The sequence below is a fragment of the Littorina saxatilis genome, linkage group LG12 (genome assembly GCF_037325665.1).
Source record: "Littorina saxatilis isolate snail1 linkage group LG12, US_GU_Lsax_2.0, whole genome shotgun sequence".
Taxonomy (NCBI): Eukaryota; Metazoa; Mollusca; class Gastropoda; order Littorinimorpha; family Littorinidae; genus Littorina; species Littorina saxatilis.
The window spans coordinates 75818484-75830983 of NC_090256.1; the positions used below are offsets into that span (position 1 = coordinate 75818484).

The 12500-nt window shown below is 43.4% G+C and overlaps 2 protein-coding genes across 2 annotated transcripts in view; one reads left to right on the forward strand and one right to left on the reverse strand.

Moving 5' to 3' along the window:
• Positions 1-12500, forward strand: part of LOC138982790 (failed axon connections homolog) — a 170556-nt gene that overhangs the window by 65352 nt on the left and 92704 nt on the right. The gene's annotated exons all lie outside the window — the stretch shown is intronic.
• Positions 1-12500, reverse strand: part of LOC138983201 (sodium- and chloride-dependent neutral and basic amino acid transporter B(0+)-like) — a 73354-nt gene that overhangs the window by 47965 nt on the left and 12889 nt on the right. Inside the window, exons 2-4 of the mRNA XM_070356612.1 lie at positions 8151-8285; positions 5408-5552; positions 4653-4703 (exon numbers count right to left, since the gene is read on the reverse strand). Coding sequence (XP_070212713.1) covers positions 4653-4703; positions 5408-5552; positions 8151-8285 — 331 coding nt within the window. The remainder of the gene's footprint in view (positions 1-4652; positions 4704-5407; positions 5553-8150; positions 8286-12500) is intronic.

Consider the following 12500-nt stretch of genomic DNA (forward strand, 5'->3'; position numbering starts at 1 on the left):
AAATACATAATTTGTGTCTGAGACGACACGACAGGGAGACGTTCTGCAATGCAAACTGTATGATGAATACAAATGGTTGCGCCAAACGTTGTCATTACAGAGGGCAGAAAGTAGAGAGTCCGCGAAAAATGAATTACGTTCGTTCCACAGATGTGAGGGGAGTAAAGTGTATTTTCTTGTTTTTTTGCAAAGACTCTTGACACTATGAACAAAGAGATGATGATGATGATGATGATGATGATGATGATGATGATGATGACGGATTTTTTCTTACATGGATAGAGGTTTTAGGCCACGCCTTTTCTTACAACCAGAGAGAGAGAGAGAGAGAGAGAGAGAGAGAGAGAGAGAGAGAGAGAGAGAGAGAGAGAGAGAGAGAGAGAGAGAGAGAGAGAGAGAGAGAGAGAGAGAGAAGGGGGGGGCTAATAAAACTGAATATCTAAAGCACCATCAGAGAAAGAGAGAGAGAGAGAGAGAGAGAGAGAGAGAGAGAGAGAGAGAGAGAGAGAGAGAGAGAGAGAGAGAGAGAGAGAGAGCACCAAGCACCTGCCAATTAGCAGACTCCGCAACAAAGACAGACACCAGCTGATTCGCACACAACACACAGGAAAGTCTCCAAATTTCCTCTTCACAGACTCGTAGCGAGCGCAGAAGGGTCCCTCGTGGATAATTGTACTCCACCCGAGTCCCCAAAGGAACCGCCACGAAATCGAATCTGCCCGCAAGCGTCTGGTCCGAGCGACAGGACAGTCCATAAAGAACCGTTTCCTATCAGCAGAATGGTGAATCGGGCAGACGTGATAAACAGAGCACGGAAAGAGAGACATATAATCGAGAAAGAAGAGATGGAGAGAAGGATGGACAACCACAAGATGGAGAAGGATTAGATGGACAACCAAGATAAACCTATGCGACCTATCAGCAGACCGATCAATCAGACAGACGCGATGAACAGAGCAGAGAAGGACACGCTAAGAGGACAAAGAAGGAGAGACAGATGATTGAGGAAGACAGAGAACGAGAGAAGGATAGCCAAAAAAAGAGGAAGACATCAAAGAAGAGAAGGATAACAGAATTAAGAAGACAGGAGAAGAACGCACAGAACTGCGGCTTATGATCAGCGGAATGGTGAATCGGGGAGACGTGGTAAAGAGAGCATGAAAAGAGAGATGAATGAGAAAGACAGAAGAATGGAGGAAGAAAACAGCAAAAGAACGTAAAGAACCGGTTCCTATCAGCAGAATGATCAATCAGGCAGACGCCATAAGCAGAGCAGAGATGAAAAGACCCAGAAAGACAGAGAAGATGCCAGCGGAATGGTGAATCAAGCAGACAGAGAAGATGCCAGCGGAATGGTGAATCAGGCAGACAGAGAAGATGCCAGCGGAATGGTGAATCAAGCAGACAGAGAAGATGCCAGCGGAATGGTGAATCAAGCAGACAGAGAAGATGCCAGCGGAATGGTGAATCAAGTAGACAGAGAAGATGCCAGCGGAATGGTGAATCAAGCAGACAGAGAAGATGCCAGCGGAATGGTGAATCAAGCAGACAGAGAAGATGCCAGCGGAATGGTGAATCAAGCAGACAGAGCAAAGGGAGAGAGGTGGATGAACACGCCAGCCGACGAGAGAATGAACAGGAAAGACGTTACATCGGTGATGATTATCAGACGGAGAAGGACACTCGCAAAGTATCAGCAGAATGGGGAAATAAGACAGACACGACTAACAGAGCAGAGAAAGAGAGGTGGACCCATGGACGAATAAGTAAGAGGAAGAGAGAATCTAGAACGAAGAAGACAGAAAAGAACATAAAGAACCCGACCTCATCACCACAAGGCTTACCGATGTACGACTGGAAAAAGTACTGAGAGAGGAAATGAAAAAGTGCTAATAGGCAATGGCCAGGGTGATAAAAACCGTAGGGGGGAAAGAAAAGAGAATATAGATGAAGTAAGAAGTCGGTACGGTCTTATAGTACCAAATCACCCTACACATATAGATCGAAGTAGAGAAGCTTTTTATCTACGTCTGTGAAAACACCCTCCCATCCCCAAGAGTTTGTCGCTGGACAACTGATAAAAGGAGGTAGCGACAAAATGAACAAGTCGCGTAAGGCGAAATTACTACATTTAGTCAAGCTGTGGAACTCACAGAATGAAACTGAACGTAGTCCGCCGCTAGTGCAAAAGGCAGTGAAAGTGACGAGCCTGTTTGGCGCGGTAGCGATTGCGCTGTGCTTCATAGCACGCTTTTCTGTACCTCTCTTCGTTTTAACTTTCTGAGCGTGTTTTTAATCCAAACATATCATATCTATATGTTTTTGGAATCAGGAACCGACAAGGAATAAGATGAAATAGTTTTTAAAACGATTTCGGAAATTTGATTTTGATGATAATTTTTATATTTTTAATTTTCAGAGCTTGTTTTTAATTCAAATATAACATATGTATATGTTTTTGGAATCAGAAAATTACGAAGAATAAAATAAAATTGTTTTTGGATCGTTTAATAAAAAAATAATTTTAATTACAAGTTTCCGATTTTTAATGACCAAACTCACTCATTAGTTTTTAAGCCACCAAGCTGAAATGCAATACCAAACCCCGGCCTTCGTCGAAGATTGCTTTGCCAAAATTTCAATCAATTTAATTGAAAAATGAGGGTGTGACAGTGCCGCCTCAACTTTTACAAAAAGCCGGATATGACGTCATCAAAGGTATTTATCGAAAAAAGGAACAAAACGTCCGGGGATATCATACCCAGGAACTCTCATGTCAAATTTCATAAAGATCGGCCCAGTAGTTTAGTCTGAATCGCTCTACACACACACAGACAGACAGACAGACAGACAGACAGACAGACAGACACACACACACACACACACACACACACACCACGACCCTCGTCTCGATTCCCCCCTCTATGTTAAAACATTTAGTCAAAACTTGACTAAATGTAAAAAAACGTCCGGGGATATCATACCCAGGAACTCTCATGTCAAATTTCATAAAGATCGGCCCAGTAGTTTAGTCTGAATCGCTCTACACACACACAGACAGACAGACAGACAGACAGACACACACACACACCACGACCCTCGTCTCGATTCCCCCCTCTATGTTAAAACATTTAGTCAAAACTCGACTAAATGTAAAAACGACGAGATCCAAGGGCCACCACTCCAAATAGAAGTGGCGCTGCGATGAACTGACTGACAATCTGAAGAAAAGTTTCACATATTCGTAGACGGCGGTAGAGTGCTGTGCGAGACGAAGTTATCAACAAGTCGCGAAAATACAACATTTAGTCAAGTAGCTGTCCAACTCACAGAATGAAACTGAACGCAATGCAACGCAGCAAGACCGTATACTCGTAGCATCGTCAGTCCACCGCTCATGGCAAAGGCAGTGAAATTGACAAGAAGAGCGGGGTAGTAGTTGCGCTGAGAAGGATAGCACGCTTTTCCGTACCTCTCTTCGTTTTAACTTTCTGAGCGTGTTTTCAATCCAAACATATCATATCTATATGTTTTTGGAATCAGGAACCGACAAGGAATAAGATGAAAGTGTTTTTAAAAAGAGCGGGGTAGTAGTTGCGCTGAGAAGGATAGCACGCTTTTCTGTACCTCTCTTCGTTTTAACTTTCTGAGCGTGTTTTCAATCCAAACATATCATATCTATATGTTTTTGGAATCAGGAACCGACAAGGAATAAGATGAAAGTGTTTTTAAATTGATTTCGAAAATTTAATTTTGATCATAATTTTTATATTTTTAATTTTCAGAGCTTGTTTTTAATCCAAATATAACATATTTATATGTTTTTGGAATCAGAAAATGATGGAGAATAAGATGAACGTAAATTTGGATCGTTTTATAAAAAAACAAATTTGTTTACAATTTTCAGATTTTTAATGACCAAAGTCATTAATTAATTTTTAAGCCACCAAGCTGAAATACAATACCGAAGTCCGGGCTTTGTCGGAGATTACGTGACCAAAATTTCAACCAATTTGGTTGAAAAATGAGAGCGTGACAGTGCCGCCTCAACTTTCACGAAAAGCCGGATATGACGTCATCAAAGACATTTATCAAAAAAATGAAAAAAACGTCTGAGGATATCATACCCAGGAACTCTCATGTCAAATTTCATAAAGATCGGTCCAGTAGTTTAGTCTGAATCGCTCTACACACACACAGACAGACAGACAGACAGACAGACAGACAGACACACAGACACACATACACCACGACCCTCGTCTCGATTTCCCCCTCTATGTTAAAACATTCAGTCAAAACTTGACTAAATGTAAAAACGAAGAATTACTGCAGACACAGAAACTAATAAAGAAAGTACAGACATGACATCCATCAACTGATTTTGTCATTCAGGCAGACTGATAAACACTCGGACAAGGACGTGAACAATATCGAAAGGTGTGGTTATCGTTGAACACGGCTTTGCAGCAGGAAGAATGGTTCTAGTTCTTTCTCTTCTGACAACGATAGGAATGTTTAAGTCGATCTCTAGAATCTCACTAAACATTACCAACATAGTTTCTGGAACTGATCACATCCTGAGACATAAAGACGGATAGGCACGCAAACACAGGGACTGACATCGAAAACAGGTTAACTTGCAAGCTACTCACACAAAATAGCGATCTTCAGGACTGGAGGAGAAAATGGTGATCTTCGCTTCTCTGAAAAAGAGATGAAATAATCATTATTTCACAAACTTGTGTTATCCTCGAATGTAATGCGCAAGAATTCGATATTGAAAAAGGAAGTATTTAACCTAAACATAGCAACAGACTGAAATGGCAAACCTTGCACTCACTCAGTCCAAACCTAGACAATAATAATAATAATAATAATAATAATAATAATAATAATAATAATAATAATAATAATAATAATAATAATAAATGAGCATTTATATAGCGCAACATCATAACTTTACAATTATGCTCTTTGCGCTTGACACATTCAAAAGTCAAACACAGTTATACAAGCATTTACATCTACATTCATAGTCAGCAACGCTTGATTAAAAGCATACACGAAAACAACAATGCCCATTAACACAACGGCAAAGGGCAAAGAGAAATGCCAGTGAAACAACAAGCTCAGAACAAAGCGATACTTTGCTGGCATGATTAAAGATATTCAACAGTTTAGTTCGGAATATTCTCCCCTTGAGAAAAAAATCACAATTAATATGCTTTGACCTCCAATTTTCATAAGAGGTCCATCAACGAGTTCCGTATTTTATTTAATGAAACCTGAGTAGCTTTAATTTCCCCCGAAAAAGCGTCGGTACCAAAGGGGCCATAATTCTTTTTAGTGGCCATAATAGTGACGTGTAACCATGGTAACCAGTAAAAGACAGCATCACGTCACTTACTCTCTACTGACGTTGTCACTTGGCTGCACATCCCATGGGAACGGTTGACGGAGCGACGCAAACATGTAGACAAGTCCGTAGCTCAGCTCCAGCGCATGCGTGATGGACCGGAAATACGTCATGATAAGAAGGGCCACCGCGATACCTGCGCAGACGAAAACAACAATTTTCTCTGAAAGGCCGGCTTTAAACAAGGAAATTGAAGTCGTCCAGATACGCACTTAAATGGCACGCAATGGTCTGATCACCACATTCAATGAAAAAGACGAATGTCTTCTGTGAAGACCACAACACCACAACGAAAAGACGAAAACGGTGCCGGCAATCCGTTGCAACACGCTAACTTCGAGTGAGACAAAAAAGACTAGACATGCAAGTACACAGACAGACGGACGGTGAATAAGGTTGGCAAACAAGAAAGACTAGACATGCAAGTACACAGACATGTAGAGAGACAGACATATAGAGAGACAGACATATAGAGAGACAGACATGTAGAGAGACAGACATGTAGAGAGACAGACATATAGAGAGACAGACATATAGAGAGACAGACATGTAGAGAGACAGACATGTAGAGAGACAGACATATAGAGAGACAGACATGTAGAGAGACAGACATGTAGAGAGACAGACATGTAGAGAGACAGACATGTAGAGAGACAGACATGTAGACAGACAGACATGTAGAGAGACAGACATGTAGAGAGACAGACAGACATGTAGAGAGACAGACATGTAGAGAGACAGACATGTAGAGAGACAGACATGTAGAGAGACAGACATATAGAGAGACAGACATGTAGAGAGACAGACATGTAGAGAGACAGACATGTAGAGAGACAGACATGTAGAGAGACAGACATGTAGAGAGACAGACATGTAGAGAGACAGACATGTAGAGAGACAGACAGACATGTAGAGAGACAGACAGACATGTAGAGAGACAGACATGTAGAGAGACAGACATGTAGAGAGACAGACATGTAGAGAGACAGACATGTAGAGAGACAGACATGTAGAGAGACAGACATGTAGAGACACAGACATGTAGACAGACAGACATGTAGAGAAACAGACATGTAGAGAGACAGACATGTAGAGAGACAGACATGTAGAGAGACAGACATGTAGAGAGACAGACATGTAGAGAGACATGTAGAGAGACAGACATGTAGAGAGACAGACATGTAGAGACACAGACATGTAGAGAGACAGACATGTAGAGAGACATGTAGAGAGACAGACATGTAGAGAGACAGACATGTAGAGAGACAGACATGTAGAGAGACATGTAGAGAGACAGACATGTAGAGAGACAGACAGACATGTAGAGAGACAGACAGACATGTAGAGAGACAGACATGTAGAGAGACAGACATGTAGAGAGACAGACATGTAGAGAGACAGACATGTAGACAGACAGACATGTAGAGAGACAGACATGTAGACAGACAGACATGTAGACAGACAGACATGTAGACAGACAGACATGTAGAGAGACAGACAGACATGTAGAGAGACAGACAGACATGTAGAGAGACAGACAGACATGTAGAGAGACAGACATGTAGAGAGACAGACATGTAGAGAGACAGACATGTAGAGAGACAGACAGACATGTAGAGAGACAGACATGTAGAGAGACAGACATGTAGAGAGACAGACATGTAAAGAGACAGACATGTAGAGAGACAGACATGTAGAGAGACAGACATGTAGACAGACAGACATGTAGACAGACAGACATGTAGAGAGACAGACATGTAGAGAGACAGACATGTAGAGAGACAGACATGTAGAGAGACAGACATGTAGAGAGACAGACATGTAGAGAGACAGACATGTAGAGAGACAGACAGACATGTAGAGAGACAGACATGTAGAGAGACAGACATGTAGAGAGACAGACATGTAGAGAGACAGACATGTAGAGAGACAGACAGACATGTAGAGAGACAGACATGTAGAGAGACAGACATGTAGAGAGACAGACAGACATGTAGAGAGACAGACAGACATGTAGAGAGACAGACATGTAGACAGACAGACATGTAGACAGACAGACATGTAGAGAGACAGACATGTAGACAGACAGACATGTAGACAGACAGACATGTAGAGAGACAGACATGTAGAGAGACAGACATGTAGAGAGACAGACAGACATGTAGAGAGACAGACAGACATGTAGAGAGACAGACATGTAGAGAGACAGACATGTAGAGAGACAGACAGACATGTAGAGAGACAGACATGTAGAGAGACAGACATGTAGAGAGACAGACACAACACACTGAGGATGTGAAGAATGTGTGTGAATGCGGCCATGACGCCCCTCTAACGTGGAAGGGCTTGATCTTGAGCTTCACGTAGCATACCGACAGACACACAGTCAGTCAGACGGACAGACAGGCAGACAGACAGACTAACCTTTTAGGATAGGCATAATGTGTGTGAATGAAGCCAGGACGCCCCTCTTGTAGAGGGCTCTTACCCCGGGCTTCCCTTAGCATACTGACATACCGACAGACAGACAGGCAGACAGACAGACAGCCAGCCAGCCAGACAGACAGGCAGACAGACAGACAGCCAGACAGACAGACAGACAGGCAGACAGACTAACCTTTTAGGATAGGCATGATGTGTGTGAATGAAGCCAGGACGCCCCTCTTGTAGAGGGCTCTTACCCCGAGCTTCACTTAGCATACCGACAGACAGACAGACAGACACACTCACTGACCTTTGAGGATGGGCACGATGTGTGCAAAGGTAGCCACGACTCCCCGCCGGTAGAGGGCGCCTATCTTGAGCTGCACGTAGCATACCGGCACCCCGATCACCACCAGCAGCAGGTAGAACGGCACCAGGAAATGTCCTGCACACACAACAACGTCAATTTCTGAAAACATCATTTGGATTCACGAATGAAAGAATCAAAAGACAAGAATGGTAGGTTATTGGAACGTTCCAATAACCGGTGTAACACGAAATTTTTACTCCACGAAAAATTTACTCCGGAGTAAATATTTCGTACGAAATTCTTACTCCGAGTACACTTTTCGTACGAGAAAAGAACTCCCCAAGGCACGAAAACATTACTCCCTCCACGAAGTTTTTACTCCCCATTTTTTTTACTTCCAGTAAAAATCTCGTACGCAAAAATAGGATGCCTGCGAAGGGATAATGCCAATAAGTGATCTTGCGCACACGAATGTCGCGCTACCCTCCTTCCACCCCTTCCACCACCAAGACTAACAGGGGACAAGGGAGTAAACATTTCGTACACCTGGCATGGGAAGTTAAATTGCTCGTGTTGGGGTGAAGTAATTTATTCGTTATTTATTCGTCAGGGGAGTAACATTTTTGAACGAAATGTTTACTCGGAACTCACCTGTCTTGGGGAGTAATTTTCTCGTGCAATGGGGGAGTGCTTTTTTTGTAAAGGGAGTAACTTTTTCGTACGAAATGTTTACTCCGGAGTAAAAATCTCGTGGGAGTAATTTTCTCGTGTTACACCGGCAACCAATTCATTGTTTGATTGTGAATGTTGGAACGTCAGCAGTCCATCTGATTTTGCATTTCACGTGTGAAAGACGAAAACCTTTCCTAATCTTTCAAATCGCCAAAAGCTTAGCCACCAGTCTGATAGAATTGCCGATTTTTTTTCTCACGTCCGAAAATTGTCGATACTCTTAGTCGCCATTTCGAAAAATGTGCCGAAGAAAATATTTATTATCAACATCCCTGACTACAAGGGCCATGTATATCTCCGAATGTCCAAGACGATTAATTTTCCACATCTTCGAAGGAACAAGACTATTCTTGACATTTTATAGACCATTTCCCGGGGGTACATTACAACGAGACAGTACAAAGGACCCTTAGCATGACTGTCTCCTTATCTTGCAGCAAGTGTGGGACATTGAGTACATCATAACGAGACAGTACAAATGACCCTTAGCATGACTGTCTCCTTATCTTGCAGCAAGTGTGGGACATTGAGTACATCATAACGAGACAGTACAAAGGACCTTTAGCATGACTCCTTATTTTGCAGCAAGTGTGGGACATTGAGTACATTATAACGAGACAGTACAAAGGACCTTTAGCATGACTCTCCTTATCTTGCAGCAAGTGTGGGACATTGAGTACATCATAACGAGACAGTACAAAGGACCTTTAGCATGACTCTCCTTATCTTGCAGCAAGTGTGGGACATTGAGTACATTATAACGAGACAGTACAAAGGACCTTTAGCATGACTCTCCTTATCTTGCAGCAAATGTGGGACATTGAGTACACCATAACGAGACAGTACAAAGGACCTTTAGCATGACTCTCCTTATCTTGCAGCAAGTGTGGGACATTGGGTACATTACAACTATCCAGTACAAAGGACCTTTAACATGACTCTCCTTATCTTGCAGCAAGTGTGGGACATTGGGTACATTACAACTATCCAGTACAAAGGACCTTTAACATGATTGTCTCCTTATCTTGCAGCAAGTGTGGGACATTGGGTACATTACAACGAGCCAGTACAAAGGACCTTTAACATGACTGTCTCCTTATCCTGCAGCAAGTGTGGGACATTGGGTCATTACGCGTCAAGACGAAGGACACAGAATTCGCTGAATATTCCATGCCGTCTTTGAGAAAGACCATGAATGCCGATTCTGCTTTGGATCATATAACCTTCTTGTATTGACTTAAATGTTTGACAAATTGTGTAACTTGAAGGTAGGCTTAGGCTGGTTGTTTATTGCATTTTTATGCCATATTTCATCACTTACGACCTTCGCAAGGATGTATTAGGACATTTTCTGTCGACATCTCGAAAAGACAAAGTCTATTTCTGTACACTAGGTTACTTTCTTGTTCTTCTCCTGCGTTCATGGGCTGAAACTCCCACGTACACTCGTGATTGTTGCACGAGTGGGTTTTTAAATGTATGACCGTTTTTACCCCGCCATTTAGGCAGCCATTCGCCGCTTTTGGGGGTGTACACTGGTATACAAGAACAACAAATAATATTTTTTTTAAATAATCGTAAAACAACCCTGGCCAAAAGTAATGTGATAAAAGAACAGAACATGACACGTCCACTTGGGTGATGATAGACACGTCAGCTCTTCAGTTTAAACATCTTATAGCTATTTGTTACAGAAGTGTATACATTCTTCAGTGTTCACCCAATTGTGTTCTTGAAAACTGATGTTTTAGATCAAATAAATCTGATCACTTGGAACACATTCGCAGTGTCAAATGAGGAAGATTGCCTACCAGCACCATACACTTCACCAACGAGAAACGCAAATTTTCCCCAACATGCCGCACAGGAAGGCTGCATTAGGCTCAAGTGACTTTCCCCTAAGTACATTGCCCCGGCAATTCCGGTTCCCTGTAAAAGGTTGAACAGTTTAACAGGAGTGAAAACAGGATCCAGCCCTAACGTAAACAGGCAGGACAGACCTTGATCCCATTACCCCTATCCCCCTTAAAGCAATTCCGCTGTGGAAGTGTGAATCACCGGCTCCCCAGCTCCCTCCTACACCTTCCTGCAATCCTGCAATCAGCCAGCCCGAGCTAACTCGATTCCCACTTGTAGCCCCGCGTGTCTTGTCGTGGGGAACCCTCGCCGCCTTTCCGTGTCACACACACTCAAGCACCATAGCAATCGACGCTGAGAAGAGGAATCCATTTCAATTTGAAGAAAGGAGAGAAGACCCCTTTACAACGTGCCGCAGGTGCTTCCCACCCACACTCGTCCTCTTCACTTTTTATGTTCTTTGGGGAACTTTCACTCATATTTGAGGACTGCCGAGCTTTTTTTCTCCCTTTCCGCTGCCTGTTTTTGTGAGGGTACCCAAACCGTGGTGATCACGAACTGAAATAATGGTGGGGAATGAATAGTTTGCCTCAAAGCAAGGATGTATTTGTCCTGCTATTTTTCTCTTTCTTTCTGTTCTTCTCTCCCCTTTTCAGGGCCTGGGACGTGGTAACAACTGGAACAGGAACCGGAAATCGATGGCAACGCTTCCTCAGTTCGCCTGACCGAGCCAGGGGCAATTACTCAGAACCCCCCCCCCCCACCCCCCACCCGCAGATTCCTTCCCAGTTCTTTGAGGAGGTTGTGAAGCACCTCAGTGCAGACAACGATCTCCTTGTGTCTGATGACCTCATCCAGCCTTTCATCTCAGTCCTTCTGATGTGGCCTCTGGCCCACCCCCAGGTAATTTGGCGTTGCCATGCACAGCTACAGCCTTGGATTTCTTCATTTTCAATAGAGCGAAAGCAAAACTAAAAGCTTGCGTGTCAGTCTCTAATCTCCCTGTCCTCTAGCACGGGATGTTTTATTGTATTACTGGCGAGAGAGCTCGGAGTACAGTAAACCTGGATTCACCCCTTCGTTCTGACCCACAAAGACAACTGGGGACTTTGGGTATCAGTCTGTAATCCCAGTGTCTTTCATGGAGACTAAGCATCTCGTGATTAAGGGCGAAACACCGCAGGGAGCAGAGTCCTTTATTCCATTAGGAGGTGGGCTTTGGCCTTATTATGCAACAGTAGTAAGCCTATCTTTTCGGTCTGGAATAAGATAAAAATGGCGGAGATGTATAGATGTGCGGTAAAGAGTCTGCAGGCGGTAGCTGCGACAAACTGATCCCCCTCTCTCTCTCTCTTTCTTTCTCTCTCTCTGCGTCTGAGTCTCTCTCTCTCTCACACACACACACACACACACACACACACACACACACACACACACACACACGCACACACACGCAAACACACACTCACACACACGCACCCACGCAAACACACACACACACACACACGCACGCACGCACGCACGCACGCACGTACGCAACCCACAACCACAACCTTTTTAGTGTCTATCATTTCCTTTTTTTATTGCGCAGGTCACACCGTGTTGAAAAGTAACCTGATACTGCCACGGTTAGGTCCATTTGTAAGTCTTGAGACGGAGGACCATAAAGTCCCCATATCTTGGCTCCTCTTCCTGTCTGGCATTTCGTCTGGAACGCCAAGTTAACGGATCTTCGCTAAAGTCAAGATGGTAAGTCCGCGG